The sequence below is a fragment of the Vanacampus margaritifer genome, chromosome 14 (genome assembly GCF_051991255.1).
Source record: "Vanacampus margaritifer isolate UIUO_Vmar chromosome 14, RoL_Vmar_1.0, whole genome shotgun sequence".
NCBI lineage: Eukaryota > Metazoa > Chordata > Actinopteri > Syngnathiformes > Syngnathidae > Vanacampus > Vanacampus margaritifer.
In genome coordinates this window covers 12,804,348-12,820,712 of record NC_135445.1, presented here as the reverse complement: position 1 = coordinate 12,820,712, position 16,365 = coordinate 12,804,348, and the positions used below count along the sequence as shown (strand labels likewise).

Here is a 16,365-nt window from a genome sequence, read left to right as displayed (position 1 = left end):
CACTTGTTTTCTGAGTTTGGTCATGTGACGCTTGTAAACAGCCGTGATCGCTTGTTACCTGAGCCCTGAGCAACTGTGATGTCATTTTCAGTCGACAGCACATGGCAAAATGGCCGCCCCCTGAGATGACTGTTTGACTAATCAGAATGTCGTGTTTAGACTAGTGAGGGCACATACAACATATTCCCCAATAATGTAACTGCAATAATTCAAATGACAATTTGAAATATTGAAAGTAACTTCCTGAGACTGTTTATAATTATGACTTAGAAATGGTTCAAATCCCCAAAATTTTAGGTCATATTTGTGTATGTGCAGTAAGTGCTGACGTGACAGTAAGCTCATCTCTCAGCATGCACGCACGTGCTACTTTCCGGACTTACGTACAGCCTGCCGGTTCTCGGCGAAGCCCTTGCGTAGAAAGATGCACGCGGGCCCCAGCACGTTGTGCATGTTGGCGCCGTTCTGGGCCAGGGCCACTAGCGGCTCCAGATAGCCCCCCCCTGAGCCCCCCTCCTCACAGGACTGCACCGCTTTGTAGTTCTTCTTCTGGTCCTGGAGCGGAATTGGTCCAGGGTTAGGGTATATCAAGATGGGAGACTCAGTTTGAGGCGGCACAGTCGGCGTGGGGGAGAGGTGAGGGGTTCGAGAGCAAGTCTGTTAGTCATTTGCTGATCTGGAGTCAGTCATTATGGAACATGAACCTCAGTCTATTAAATCTTCATGATTCTACGATCGGTGTAAGAACCTTGCCCCAAAAGACGCACCGGAACCTCGTGCCCATTTTACAGGCCAGTCCACAGCCAGCCATTTTCATTCCTAATCACCAATTAAGCTCGTCAACCCGAGGGCGAACGAGGCTCTCGTGCAAAGTCGACCCAATTACAGAGAGCGCTACAGGTTAATTAAAACCAACCAGTTCCTTGTTAGCGGTGGATCCAAACAAGCCGTGGCCATAAAAAGACTGAAAATAGAACGTGACATCACCGATCACATCTTCAGATAGTGCGGCTGTCGCAGCGAATTAGCGAGAGTCGCTACGGCCGCGTGCATCTTTACACCACTGGCCAACATTTAAAGCGCGTTCGCGAGCCAAACGAGCGTTACTGTCCCACGCTCGAAATGACCTTCGCACCCCCCGTCTGCTAGCATGTCAGCCCAAATGCAGCCACTTTGTGCATTTCTACAGAAGCCAAGCAGGAGCGGGGGAGTGGGGTAGGGGTTCGATGCCCACTGGCTAATCTGAGCAAGTGATGCATGGCGCAGGGGCTGTTTGCGGAGAATACATCGTGCCAGAAAATTACTACCGAGCCACGCGCGGACAGTTACATAACATGCATAAAGGAAAGAAGAAAAAAAAGTGCGGAGAAAAATGCCCAAGTGGAGCAAGAAGTCGTCCAGCACGTGTGCTCGGATGGCTTCAACTGTATTTTTTTTTTTTTTATGTCAACAATGTGCAGCTGCTGCTGGTAGGGATTCACTGAGCAGCCAATTTAAGGCTTTGCGATGAAGACAACAGATGCCGCGCTTTTTGTTAAGCTTGTCAACATGCACTTTTACATGTTCTCACTTTACTACTTTATGTTACAGTAGGAAAAGCAGTACATCGGAACTTCAAAATGTAAAGTCCTTTCTACTGTATGGAAAAGACGCCTTTCATGTCTTCATCTCTGAACTGTTTCTTTTTGTCACTGCTCCCGGAAGTGTATGAGTGACAAAGATGATAAGAGGATAACAAGTGGAAAGGAAATGGAAGTTATCCTGAAAAGTTGAGAATTAAGATTACTTCAAGCCCAATTTCAAGTCTTGTAAAGAAAATACCAGTGACCACCATGCTAACGTGATGATAAAATGTGCTAGCAACATTTTTTAGCATTTAGCACAAGCGGAAACTTTTCCTTCTTGATTTCTTCTGTCAGTAGGCGACAGTTACTTTGGTCGTTGCTTTTAAAAAAACAGCAACTTTTAAAGTTAATTTAACTCGCAACATAACAGCAAAGTTACTTTTACTTTTTTTTTTTATACTTTAAAATGGGTCCATTTGAACCACAATAAGAAATTTGACCTCCACCGTAACAGCATAACAGAAGAGTTTACCCGCCTGTCACGTTTGTGGGTCAACTCGACCCATGTTAAAAAGTTAACACCTCCCGTTATGTTGTGAGTCAAAACGACCCATTTTAATGAAAATAAATAAATTAATATAATAATATAATAAATTAATATAATATTAATAATAAGTGTAATAAGATTTCACCTGTTAACTATCTTGTTACTTTGCATGTCAAACTGATCCATTTTAAAGAAAAAAATGGACAAAATAAAATAACTCTTCTGATGTTTTGGGTCAAATTAACCAAAAAAAAGTAAAATAAAATAACATTTTAACTGTCATGAAAATGTAACAAGAATTTAAGTTTACCCACCTGTTATGTTACAGGTCAAACTGACACAGAAATAACTAAAATACTTTTTTTTTTTTTTTTACTTTGGGTGTCAAATTGACTCATAGAAGTTAAAGAAGTTGTCTAGCTGAGCTAACGTTCCTGTTACATCATCGGTAAAATTGACCCATTTCAAAGTATAAAAATGTAAACAAAACAAAAAAACTTTTTTTCCACCATGCTGTTATGTTACAGGTCAAATTGATCCATTTTAAAGTCACAAAATTAACCCCCCTTTTATGTTGAGGGTCAAATTGACCCAATTCAAAGTTAAAGTCTTGAAAAAAAAAGTTTATTGGGCTAACTTCTTTTTACACTTGCATGACTGATAACAATGTTTACATTTTATTTGAACGTATTTGGTTTCACTTTAAAATGGGTCATTTTGACCCGCTACAAAATATGAGGGGTAACAGGTTAACTTTTTAAAGGGTCAATCTGACCCATTACATAAAAAGAGGGGTGACAGGTTAACTTATTTATACATATGTGGGGACTATTTGTTCATGTTACTTTTTCATCTTTTGAAATGGTCCTAATATAGATTACAATCAATCTGAAATGGATTCTGTTGGACTTTACAGTAGAGGTGTCACTGTCCTGAGCAACTAAAGTTCCACTGTTGACACGACCAACTGGTAGCAGTGACCAACTCTCCACAATGCATTTGTTAGTCCTGAAAACATGGCACACATGCAACACTGAAACTACGATGCCAAGGCAGCATCACACACAAAATGCATCCTACTACTGTTTCCTTCCAAGCAAACACTACATGGATGTGAAGTCAAAGTCCGCCAGAACTACACAAAGTCCTCGGGTCCAGTCAGGTCGCCGCCGGAAGGGAGCAAACATGCAAGGACCACAGCCAAGAGAGCAGAGCTTACCTTCTTGGTGAAAATTTTGAGCGACTTTACAGAGTTGCCCATTGCAAAAAAGCGGGTGGTCTCGCCTTATGTTTCCCCCCTAAGTGCGTGTGCCGACGGCGTGCGCATGAGTGTCGGCGTGCGTCTCCTGGCATGCATTGGAATGGGGAGTGATTGGAAAAGGGGAAGAAGGTTTCACTGGCTCATTGACTGACAGGAGAGGACATTTGGGGAGAAGTGGAGAGGGATGATAGAGGAGGAAAGGGATGAGAGGAGGGTGGGGTTGAGGGGGGGGGGTCTGCAACTGAGACAAAGGAGAACAAATGATGGATCGGAAGAACACGGGGACGAGCGAGGAGGTGCGAGTGGCTGGAGTGGAAAAGATGGCTTAATCATTCCATCCTCTCTCCGACGGTCTTTGCATCCCTCCCCTCAACCCTGTCTTCTTCCCTCGCTCACTCACTTTCTCGCTCCCCTCCTCTCTTGCCCCCCCACCACCTCTCTCTTTTTGCCACGCGTTCCCAAATCTATGCAAATTCCACACAAGAGGTTCTTTCGGACAAGCATATTACCTTCCCCGGAGCAAGATGCCGCAGAGGCTAATCCAAAACGCACAGATACCTACAAGCACACACACACACACACACACACACAGATCTAAAAATAAACCACTCTCTTGCTCCTTCTCCTCACTTTATAGCACTAACATCCATCTATCCATCCATCCACACACATCACAAAGTCATTTTAAGCTTGAAGGGCTTGGATTGAGACCAAAACATGTGCACAAGGGACGCACAGCTGCTCCAAACGCGTACACGCAAACACACACGCACACACACACACACACACACACACACACGAAATATGAAACTGTTGGTGTGGATTTTATTCATTTTTTTTTTCAAGCAGCAGAAATTAGCATGAATCATTCAGCCTCACTCTTGTGCACACACAAATTTATTGGACATCATTTTTGACCAAAACGACAAGCAAAATTGTCAAGCAGCACCTAAAACAGCTCCAGGTGGATAAACGAATGGATACCTGGATGGATGGATGGATGGATGGATGATGGACGGACGGGCGTACAAATGGTGGTTGTGTGGATGGATGGATGGATGGATGGGGGATGGACGGATGGGTTAGTGGGTGGTTGGATGGATGGACATCTGGGTGTATAGATTAAGGGATGTATAGATGGATGGGTGGATGGATGCATAGATTAATGGACGATGGAAGGTTGGATGGATGATAAATTGATGGATGGATGGATGGGTTGGTGGGTGGATGGATGTATAGATTAATGGATGATGGATGGTTAGATGGATGATAAATTGATGGATGGATGTGTTGGTGGGTGGATGGATGTATAGATTAATGGGTAATGGATGGATGGTTGGGTGGATGATAAATTGATGGATGGATGTATAGATTAATGGATGATGGATGGTTAGATGGATGATAAATTGATGGACGGATGGATGTGTTAGTGGGTGGACGGATGTATAGAGTAATGGATCATGGATGGATGGTTGGGTGGATGATAAATTGATGGATGGATGGGTTGGTGGGTGGATGGATGTATAGATTAATGGATGATGGATGGTTGGATGGATGATAAATTGATGGATGGGTGTGTTGGTGGGTGGATGGATGTATAGATTAATGGATCATGGATGGATGGTTGGGTGGATGATAAATTGATGGATGGATGGATGAATAGATTAATGGATGATGGATGGTTGGATGGATGATAAATTGATGGATGGATGTGTTGGTGGGTGGATGGATGTATAGATTAATGGATCATGGATGGATGGTTGGGTGGATGATAAATTGATGGATGGATGGATGTATAGATTAATGGATGATGGATGGATGGTTAGATGGATGATAAATTGATGGATGGATGGATGTGTTAGTGGGTGGACGGATGTATAGATTAATGGATCATGGGTGGATGGTTGGGTGGATGATAAATTGATGGATGGATGGATGGATGGATGGGTTGGTGGGTGGATGATGTATAGATTAATGGATCATGGATGGATGGTTGGGTGGAAGATAAATTGATGGATGGATGGGTTGGTGGGTGGATGGATGTATAGATTAATGGATGATGGATGGTTAGATGGATGATAAATTGATGGATGGATGGATGTGTTAGTGGGTGGACGGATGTATAGATTAATGGATCATGGATGGATGGTTGGGTGGATGATAAATTGATGGATGGATGGATGTATAGATTAATGGATGATGGATGGTTGGATGGATGATAAATTGATGGATGGATGTGTTGGTGGGTGGATGGATGTATAGATTAATGGATCATGGATGGATGGTTGGGTGGATGATAAATTGATGGATGGATGGATGTATAGATTAATGGATGATGGATGGATGGTTAGATGGATGATAAATTGATGGATGGATGTGTTAGTGGGTGGATGGATGTATAGATTAATGGATCATGGGTGGATGGTTGGGTGGATGATAAATTGATGGATGGATGGATGGATGGGTTGGTGGGTGGATGATGTATAGATTAATGGATCATGGATGGATGGTTGGGTGGATGATAAATTGATGGATGGATGGATGGATGTGTTAATGGGTGGACGGATGTATAGATTAATGGATGATGGATGGATGGTTGGGTGGAAGATAAATTGATGGATGGATGGATGGGTTGGTGGGTGGATGGATGTATAGATTAATGGATCATGGATGGATGGTTGGGTGGATGGATAAATTGATGGATGGAGAATGGGCAGACAGATTGATAGATGAATGGATGGGTTAGTGGGTGGATGGATGATTGGATGAATGTCTAGATTGGTGGATAAAGGATGGATGGTAGATGGGTGGTTAATGGATGGATGGACTGATGAGCGGACAAATGGATGGTTGGATGGATGACAGATGGATAGATGAATGGATGGGTTGGTGGGTGGATGGATGTACAGATTAATGGATGGATGGATGATCGATGGGTGGTTGATGGATGGATGGACTGATGAGTGGACAAATGGATGGATGATAGATGAATGGATGGATGGGTGGATGGATGGATTGATGGATTATGGATAGATGGATGTTTTGATGGATTACGGGTGGATGACTGATGGATGGATGGAGCGATAGATGATAGGTGACTATATTTATAGATCGTTTTGTGCAATTTCTCAATAAATCGTCCTACTTTTGCGTCTGTATATTGTGTATATACTGTATACTGTATATTGAATGAAGTCAAGCAGCCGGGTTGGTCACCGACGCAGTCAATCTCAGCGCACAAATAGACAAGCAAACCTTCACACTCGCATTCGCATCAGATGACATCTGAAGTCTTCAATCGACCTAATTATCATGTTTTGAGAATGTGGAAGAAAGTTGACGTATGTAGAGAAAAACGGGGAGAACATGTCAACTCCACCAAGGAAAGATTTTGAACACAGAGCCTCTTGACAGTGAGGCAGACTAAGCGAAGCGCTACCCCCCACCATGCTCTAATGATGAATATGTTTATTGAAGCGGAATGATGGCAAACGGCATGACGGGCCCTTTTGAAGCTTGCCTCATTTTTTTTTTTTTTTGCTGAGCTTGCACTTTTCTTTAACCAGCAGGTTAAATGCATGATTAAATATCTTAACGGCTAAGATACTTTCGATTTGCAAATCCGGAATCCTGACCACTGCTCTCTTCAACTCAAGTCCAAAGTCAACATCTTTACATTTAAACTTTAATGGAAACGTTGACATAAAACAAAGATAAAGTCACTACAAACTACATAATTTACAAAAGTTTGCTAGCTAAAGGCTAACACGCAATACAAATTGACAGGCTAACGGAATTAGCAATGATGCTGCAAATCCAACAAATTTTTGAACACAAACAACTCATAGTAATGCATCATACTGCCTTAGTGGTGAAACTCTTCTTATTGTTTATGTTTGGATTATACTGCTTTCTGGCAGCCAAAGCGCACACACAGAAAGGAACTGCACAATGTCGAGGGGGCACTGAAGCATAAAATCAAAACGCATAAATGGTTTAATCCTTTGATTTCATTATGTTATTAGTTTGTTTCATAATAGTGATTTTTTTTTTGTGCTATTCCATCAAACACTTTCACACTCAAATCATTTGGATTGTGTCTTCCCGTCAATACAATAACTGTCTTTGGGCTTGTGTATGTGTGTGTGTGTGTGTTTTGTGTGTACTGTGTATGTGTGTGCATGTGTGTGCGTTGCTCACTGGATGATTCACGCAGCCTCGCACCGCAGGCTCATTGTGAACTTCAGAACTCATTGGACGTCACACACACGAGCCGTCAACTCCCATCAAGTCAAACACGAGTGTGTGTGTGTGTGTGTGTGTGTATTATGTATGCGCTTCTCCGAATCCATGACTTTTCCCATTCTTTCAGATCCTTGTCTCACTCTCATTTAAATAATTCTATATCAATGCTTTAACAAGGCTGTTTGTTTTTTCACATAATCCACAGTCTATCATAACTTTTTTTTTTTCAGATTCACGGTCTGATTAATGAGGTATGGTAAACGGATGCCAGGGTTCAAACTGCATTAACTCATTCACTGCCATTGACGACTATAGACGTCAAAAATTCATTTCAACTATTTCTATTAGCTTAACATTTTTTTCCACCTTTGCTAACAAGAGTATGAAAATCTATCAAAATTTTTTGGGGTAAATTTAGAACAGATATAAAATTTGTGATTAATCGTTAGTTAACTAGTGAAGTCGTGATTAATTACAATTAAAAAAATGAATTGCCTTATGGGCCTAGTTTAAGAAATATATATAAAAATAAGGTGTTTAATCATAATGAATTGTATGATAATTTTATATCTTATAAATGTACAATAAAAAATCTAGGTTTTCCTAAAAAATTAAATGAAAAAAAATGTTAAACCAATCACATGAATTTTTGACGTCTATAGTCGTCAATGGCAGTGAATGAGTTAATTAGAGATAGGGTGAGAAGCTCGGGCATCCAGGGGGGACTCAAGAGTCGAACCGCTGCTCCTCCGCATTGAGAGGAGCCAGTTGAGGTGGCTCGGGCATCTGGTTCGGATGCCGCCTGGAAGTGTCCCTGGTGAGGTGTTGTGGGCATGCAAGGAGGCCCCGGGGATGACCCGAGACATGCTGGGGAGACTATGTGTCTCACAGCTGGCCAGGAAAGAGCTTGAAGAAGTGGCTAGGGAGAAGGGAAGTATGGGCTTCCCTGCTAAAGCTGCTGCCCCCGTAACTCGACCCCGAAAGAGTGGGAAAAAAATGAATGGGAAAAATTAAGAAAATATTCCTGAAATTAAAAAAAAATTCATATATTCATTAAAATATAATTTTAGGCTTTCCTTAATAAGTTGCATTTAATTTTAATGCAATTTTTTAAACACAAAATTAAAGGTGAAAAATTGGTTAAAAATACGTTTTTATGCTCAACTAAAAGATTAGACTAGAACATTTTCTGACAAAATAATAATTAAAATACAGTTTCATGCTCTGTTAATTAATTTAATTTAATTAAACATTATTTTTTCATTACAAAAAATACATTTTGAAATAAAATACACAATAGTTTTTTTTGTTACATGAAATGTTTTACATTTTAATTCAAACTGACTTTAAATTTCTAAATAAATTAAATCCAAACAAAATAATGCTCTGGTTTAATGCCATTTTTTTAATTTTTTTTATTAATTCAGTTAAAAAAATATAAAAATGCCCACAAAAAAAAAGCCATTTCATGCTGTGCTAAATGAAATGCCACTAAATTTAGTTCAATTAGTTCAATTTAGAAATATTAAATATAAAATCATAATAGTTTTATGCTCAGGTAAATTATATGGCATTTAATATTTTTTTTATTAAAGGTAAAACGAAAAATAAATATGTGCTCCATAATAAAAAGTTTTATGTGGTGCAAAACAAGGTATACGGTTCACATTATTACATAAATACATCTGAATTTAAATAAAATATTGTATAGTTTCATGCTCTGCTCAACTGAAATGCTACTTAATTAAGTTTTGAAATAATAATTCGAATTTTAAATAATGTAAAAAATATTAAATTAAAACAGTTATGCTATGCTAAAAGATGTGAAATTTGATTTAATGCAATAAACTTTTAAATCACATAATTAAAATATTAAAATGCAGTTGCACTATAGGATGAGATGCTGTCTACTTGAAATAAACGTAAAAAAAAATAAAAATGTTAAATTAAAATACAGTTGAATGCGAGGACCATGAGATGTTTTTTGTGTGTGAGTGTGTGTGTGTGTGTGTGTGTGTGTGTGTGTGTGTGTGCCTCCAGGCATCCCCGTTCTCTTCCTGCAGACCTTTAACCAAACGAACAATCCCATTTCTGTGATTTCACGTGACCTGCACACTTCAAAATCCTCCCTGATTGTCCTCATGTGTCTCATTCTCTGCCTTTCACACGCCGCATCAATATTTAGCATCATTTGTAATCATGTGCACTCGGGCGCATCCGTTTCACAGTTTAATCCTCATGAAAAAAAAAGGGGGGAGGATTTACGCCAAGTGAGTTTTTTTCGTGCCCAGCGTGGATACAAAAATATCCACCAGGCTCTAAAAATAGCGCCTGACACTCGAGACGTACCGGAGGCATATGCTGCGCTCGCTGTGCTGATGCTCGCCTCTTTCCCTGCATCATCCCCTCACACGAAAAAAAAAAGGGGGGGGGGGGTGGGGGATACCATTCAGCACTTCAAAATACTGGCTCAAAAACATATTGACTCTCCAAGCACCGCCATAAAATCAGCAATACAATACATCAAAACAGGGCAGATGCCTTATTTAGAAAAAGTACCTGTACACCATTAAAACTACTGGGTAAAAAATAACCCAGAATGGGTTATTTAGGTAACCCAACGCATTCCTAAAATTAGACCGACCCAGCTAGTGGTTATTGTGGACTGGCTGAGTTGGGTTATAGATGTGACCCTTTGTGTTGGGTTGGGATCGTATAGCCCAAAATGGGTTAATATGACCTTGTTTGCTGTTGGGTCAAAGGTGACTTTGCTATTGAGCTAATACAATATGGACATGCAATTAATTATAATTAATAATTAAATATGTACTCTAAAAAGTAACCCAAATTGGGTCAAAATGGGACTCGTGCAATTTTTGGGGTTATTCATATAACCCATAAAGTTGGGCCAAATGAACAACCGACAAGACAACCCCCAAAAAGTTGTTTTGCGGGTTACTAACTTGACCCAAATTTCAGGTTAAATAAATAACCTCAAAAGTGGGATTGATCCTAATTTGACCCAATTTGGGTTATTTTTTAATCAACTGTTTTTTGAGTGTCTAAACATCATCATTTATGATTGTAAACCATTACAACATGCACAGTTTGGACATCAAACCTCTGTTTAAATAGAGAAAATAACTGTACTTAATGATTCAATTAAATGTATTCAAAATAAAAGTTAAAAAAAAGAGAGAGACAAAATGTTTAAAAACAGACACTTTTTAAAGATTAAATGCTAATGTATTGTACTTCAAAGTTATTTATATTCAACCTGTACTTGAAAAGTAAAAAAATATATATATTTAAAAAAAAAAAAGTTGAATCAGGCTGTATGTCTACAAATTGTATTATATTTGTTTCTTTTTCATGTTCTAAATGTAAATATTAGTAGTATTCAATTCCGTGATTCTCTCGTACACCACTAGGGGGAGCCAACTTACCACTAGTGGTACTCAAAGCACATTTTGAGAATCACTTATGGGGAGCCACTGTAAGGAATCGTCAAGGTCAGAGTGACCGAGGATAAGTAAATATGGAAGATAGGAGACACATTTGTGCCAAAAGAAAGAAAGAAGGAAACATAAAAAAGGGCAGCAGGTGACAGGGTGAATCAGCCTGAGTGACAGCAACACTGCAAGCAAGTGAGGAGCTAATGTCCCCCCCTCTCATCCAGTCAGCGTTGTCACGACAGAGCAAGCGAGTGAGTGTTGATGTTGTTCACATCCAAACTCCACAAAGTCAAACATTTGTGTCTTTTTTTTGTTTTTGTTCTTGCATCATTTGTCTTCTCGCGTACAGTGGATTCATGCCTGGAGGTAACGTGGCACACAAACACTACGAGTTCAAATGCATCTTACGCCCTCTGCTGGTTAACACGAAGAACACCTTTCAGTCGCTACTCATTCACGGTCTTTTCTGTGGTTACATTTCCTACCATGTAAACAAATATTATTTATTATTATTATTATTACTAACTGAACTTGTTCTTTTGCATTTATAGATTTCATGTCAGGTTTCATCCAAATGTATATTATTATTGTCATCATTGAATGTATTTATTTTATTTTTAGAATTGAATTTGATTTTATATTTGTATTTTATCATACGGTGTATTTGTATATTACGTAAATTATTTAAATTTATGCCTTTGTAAATTTACTGTCGTTTTCCACAAAATACATATTGTTGTCATTACTGATTATATTTAAATTTTACTTTATTACTTCTTTTTTTTTTATACATATTTATATTTGGTTTACCCCCAGCATTCATTAATTTACTGTCATGGTTACACAGACATTTGGATTATTAGTGTCATTGGTAATTTTATGTTTTACATTGCATTGTGGTTGTTACTAAATAATATACGATTCATTTTCATTATTAATTGAATTGTAATTAATTTTATTATTGAATTCAGAATTGCTAATTCATTCATTTGATTTTTGTCATGGTTTCACTTCAATATGTGTCCTTACTAGTGGTACTGTTATTTTTTAAATCTTATTTTGTGTCTTTTACAAATGATGCCATTAGGAGCGTACAATTTATGTTATTGTTATTCCCATTACTATTATCGTTAACAGTAAAATCATCATTGCCATTACCATTAGTAGTAGTAGTGTTGTTATCCTAACCTAGCCATCGAATTGAGAGGGGAACAGTATTCAAGCCCATTTTTTTCCCATTCAAAACAATAAAGAATTTTTTTTTGGGGGGGGGGATCTTTATGATGTATGATAATAATAAAATAATTATGGAAACATGTATTCATGTGTGAGTTTCAAATTGTGACTTTGTAAGTATTTGAATGAAGGCTTCCTTTTTTCCCTTTTCAGTGCAGAGAACACAAACAAAAAACTGTGCGCCGCCTCCAGTCTTTCAAATTCAGGTCTTGATGCTCTATTTTTAGCCTCCTCCACTGGCTGCTCTGTTGGCCTCGTATATGTATGCAGATCTTCCTCTTACGTAAGAAATTATTTGATGAAAAGAAACTTTGTTGTGCTGAATCGCCCTGTCATGTCCACTCTTAGCTCTGGACGTCTATGTGTGTGTAAGTTATCGTTTTCGCTCTCGTTGCTTGGCAATTAACATTTGAGGTCAGCCCATATAAAGACCAGTATATACAGTAAATGACAATGAGATGGACATTGGTGATGTAAGCTCATAAGTGTGAAAGTTCTGCTTATCGGATATTCTGTTAGGTACACCTGCACTACCAAGTAGAAAGCGGTATCTAAAATTCTGCCTTAATTTAAATAGTGACAACGCTCAGTGCTGATTGAAATTGTCAGAGAGGTATTTGTTTAATAGATTATATGTCACAAAAGGTAACAGTAAAAAAGAAACTAAATTTGAATCCTGAATTTGGGTTTAAAAATCAATTAACTTAATTGATAAAGACTACTGGTATTTGAATTATTGATAGTTGTTGTCGTCACACAAACAGTAATAATTGCTTGAAGGAGGAAAAAAAAAAAGTAATATTTTTCAGACTTTTAATGCCAACCCGTTGAAATGTTATGATTTGCAAAATGTTTTCTAAACAGGCCAATTCCATTTTTGGCTATGTTGGATTTTGTCATATTTAATGTCTTAATACAAATGCCTCTTAGTGTCTTAAGAGTTCTCTTACAAATGGTCTGGCTTTCCAACTCAAACTGTCTTCAGTGCGACTGTCACTGAAAGAGAGCCTTACGTTATATGCCGCAATACACCAGAGGGATCTGTGAGCTGAAGTGCCAGGATGAGGCAGCCATTTTGTATCCACACAACTGCATATAGCTAACTGCTAACTCAATTCCTGGGTTATTGAGTTAACATTAAATTGACCCAAGTGGTAGCCTGTACCCATTATATATATATATATATTAGGGGTGTTGGAAAAAATTTATTCGATAACATATCGGGATATTATAACGCGCAATTCTCGAATCGATTCGATATGCGGCCGAATGGATTTTTAAACATACATTTTTTATGGGAATATTCAACAAAATGTCTTAGTTAGGGTTAGAATTCACACATTAAGCATGGAAGAATGTTATATTAATGGAACATAAAGCCTTAATATTTTATTTCAGTGCTGTTCAAACAGGAAACAGACTGCAACCTGTTTGTTAAATGCAGTGGCTCAGTTATAAGCCTGAATTTTCAGATAAATACATTTTCATACAAATCTTACAGTGTACATGCACCAGTTTACTGATTAGTATTTTCTAAATTTGAGTTTAAAAAAATAATCACAATAATCACTTTATAGATTCACATCGGGATTAATTGGTATCGAATCGAATCCTGACCTATGAATCGTGATACGAATTGAATCGCCAGGTACCAGGCAATTCACACCCCTAATATATATATATATATATATATATATATATATATATATATATATATATATATATATATATATATATATATATATATATATATATATATATATATATATATATATATATATATATCGAAGCATCCGGCGAGTATAGACAGCCTTGCGTTTTTTATCACTGCAATCTTTTTCTTTCGGGAGCGGATCAAAAACGTCATAAAAGTGAGATTTGGAGCAGCGAGTGTGACGAGAACGTCTCTGCACTAACCTCTGAGACTGATTGAAGCTCTGGCCTGGATTGAGCACAAGATGAGTTATTTCTGGAACACATTAGTGTGCAGAGAGATAATTGTCTCCTCGGCAGCTTTTCTTTTTTATTATTATTATCATCCATGTGTAGGCCGACATATTGGAAGAAAATAGGTAGATTTTGGAGAGCACTCAGACAGCAAGGGCATGGTAGGGAGGGAGGGAGGGGGTGGGGCTTAATTTCAAGGGTGTGTTTGAGGGTCAGAGAGGATAAGATGCACCTACATTCAGCCTTTATGATGATGACAGAAAATAATCCTTGCAATAAGTAAAATTCAGTCATTCAAATTCAAGTATATGCTTCTGCGCAAACTATTTTAAATTTGTAATCTTATAGTTGCCTCTAAAATAACTCAAAAATACTGCCATGAAGAGCTAAAGCCAAAAATAAGTAACTTGGTCTCATCAGACCACAGAACATTGTTATTTTGTTCGTATCTTCAGAGAGTTCTTTTCCATGAATTTCCATGATCAACCAGTATGAGAACGTGTGAGACTTGAAATACCAAATTTAACAAACCTGCTCTCTATCCACACCTGAGACCTTGTCACACTGAGTCACGTGACACCGGGGAGGGAAAATGACTAATTGGGCTCAATTTGGACATTTTTCACTTAGGGGTGTGCTCACTTTTGTCGTCGGTTTAGCTATTTTTTTTGAGGGAACAATACATTCACATGTGCTGCAGGGTGACTACAAGATCTCATTCAATATCTGTAGAAATGTTTGGGGTGTGCTGACTTTTGTGAGATAGTGTTAAGAAAACGTCCATCTGATGGTGCGCCCTCTCGCCAGCTGTTTTGGGAAATGTCTCTTTAAATGTTGCTCCCTTGCTAATTCCTCACTTTTCCCAATGCACGTTTGTACAGTTTTTTTGTCCACCCCCCCTCTCTCTATTATTCGCTGACCTGACTGTCCAGACCATTTGGGAGGACTTCAAAGTGGATGAGGAGAACAGACAGCACTTTTTTTTTTCTAATTGATTACCAAAGGTTTTTGGCATTTTTACTGGAATACCTAACGGAAACACAATCCATCCATTTTCCATAATTGTTGTAATTTGGCAGCCTATTACAAAAAAATGAGATGTCCCAAAAACTTTTTATAGCCATGGAGCCTGGGACCAAAGATCTGAAAGAAGATTTTTTAATTTTTTTTATTTTTTTTTAAAGGGAATAACGCATGGCGGTGGGTAGGCTACCCATGAAGGTCTACAGTTTGGTGCGAAAACTCACTGCACGCCGATCAACGCGGAACTATCGCGTGGTGTTCAGGGTTTGCAAATAGTTTTCATAAGCGGCTAACTGCCATACCAATGCAGTATATTAAGTATTCATGTATTGTGAATTGCAATGTTAATCAACTAAAATGACAATTTCATGTTTAGCTGTGGCTAGAAAGCAAAGCATGGAGAGTCTCCGTCACTGAACCGCACAGATGCAGTGAGCAAATGAGAGGATGTGTCTTGAAATATCCGAACTTTTCTTGCCTTTGTCACTCCTTTTCTCTCTTAGCAATCGGATTCTTCCTTGACAATCCTGCCATGTTTTTGTGGTACAATAATAATAAAAAAAAATAATAATACAACACAGTTTACAGGGTCGCAGTATTTCTATTTAAGGGCGTCGGTAGATGTGCGATGTTCAATAACTTGGTAGTGGGAAAGGAATTGTAAACCGATTACCCCCCCCCCCTACCCCCCCGATTGTCCTCTCATGTTCAGCCATGTTGCTCGATGGCGGGCCTACGTTAAATTATCAATTGTGAGGCAAATGCATTCATCGCTAATCAATATGCTCATGCCTCCCCCCAAAATCATCCATTCATCCGACTATGCGACATCCTGGACCGTTTGCCAGACAGTCACAGGCACAACCATTTTAAAGTATTTAGTTCAACTCATTCAGCTACCTGATATTCAAACTGAGAATATCTCGAATGTGAGGCAGACATACTAACCACTAGTGCACTGTACTATTCAAATCTAGTCCTTAATCAAGTTAACGTGCATGCTTTTGGAATGTGGAAAAAGCTGGAGTACAGTATACGGAATTGAGCCCAGATCTTTTTGAGGTGACGCCAGAGCACCGGGTTGCC

The 16,365-nt window shown here is 38.6% G+C and overlaps 1 protein-coding gene across 3 annotated transcripts in view; it reads right to left on the bottom strand.

Annotated features, from left to right (window-relative positions):
- Positions 1 to 16,365, bottom strand: part of cabp1b (calcium binding protein 1b) — a 28,634-nt gene that overhangs the window by 10,420 nt on the left and 1,849 nt on the right. Inside the window, exons 1-2 of one of the 3 annotated variants that reach the window (XM_077585965.1) lie at positions 3,883 to 4,036; positions 388 to 555 (exon numbers count right to left, since the gene is read on the bottom strand). The exons of 1 other annotated variant lie outside the window; for it this stretch is intronic. In XM_077585965.1, coding sequence (XP_077442091.1) covers positions 388 to 453 — 66 coding nt within the window. In that variant the 5' untranslated portion in view covers positions 454 to 555; positions 3,883 to 4,036. Of the gene's footprint in view, positions 1 to 387; positions 556 to 3,331; positions 3,756 to 3,882; positions 4,037 to 16,365 lie in introns of those variants that run through there. One more of the 3 variants, XM_077585964.1, reaches the window with a different exon arrangement.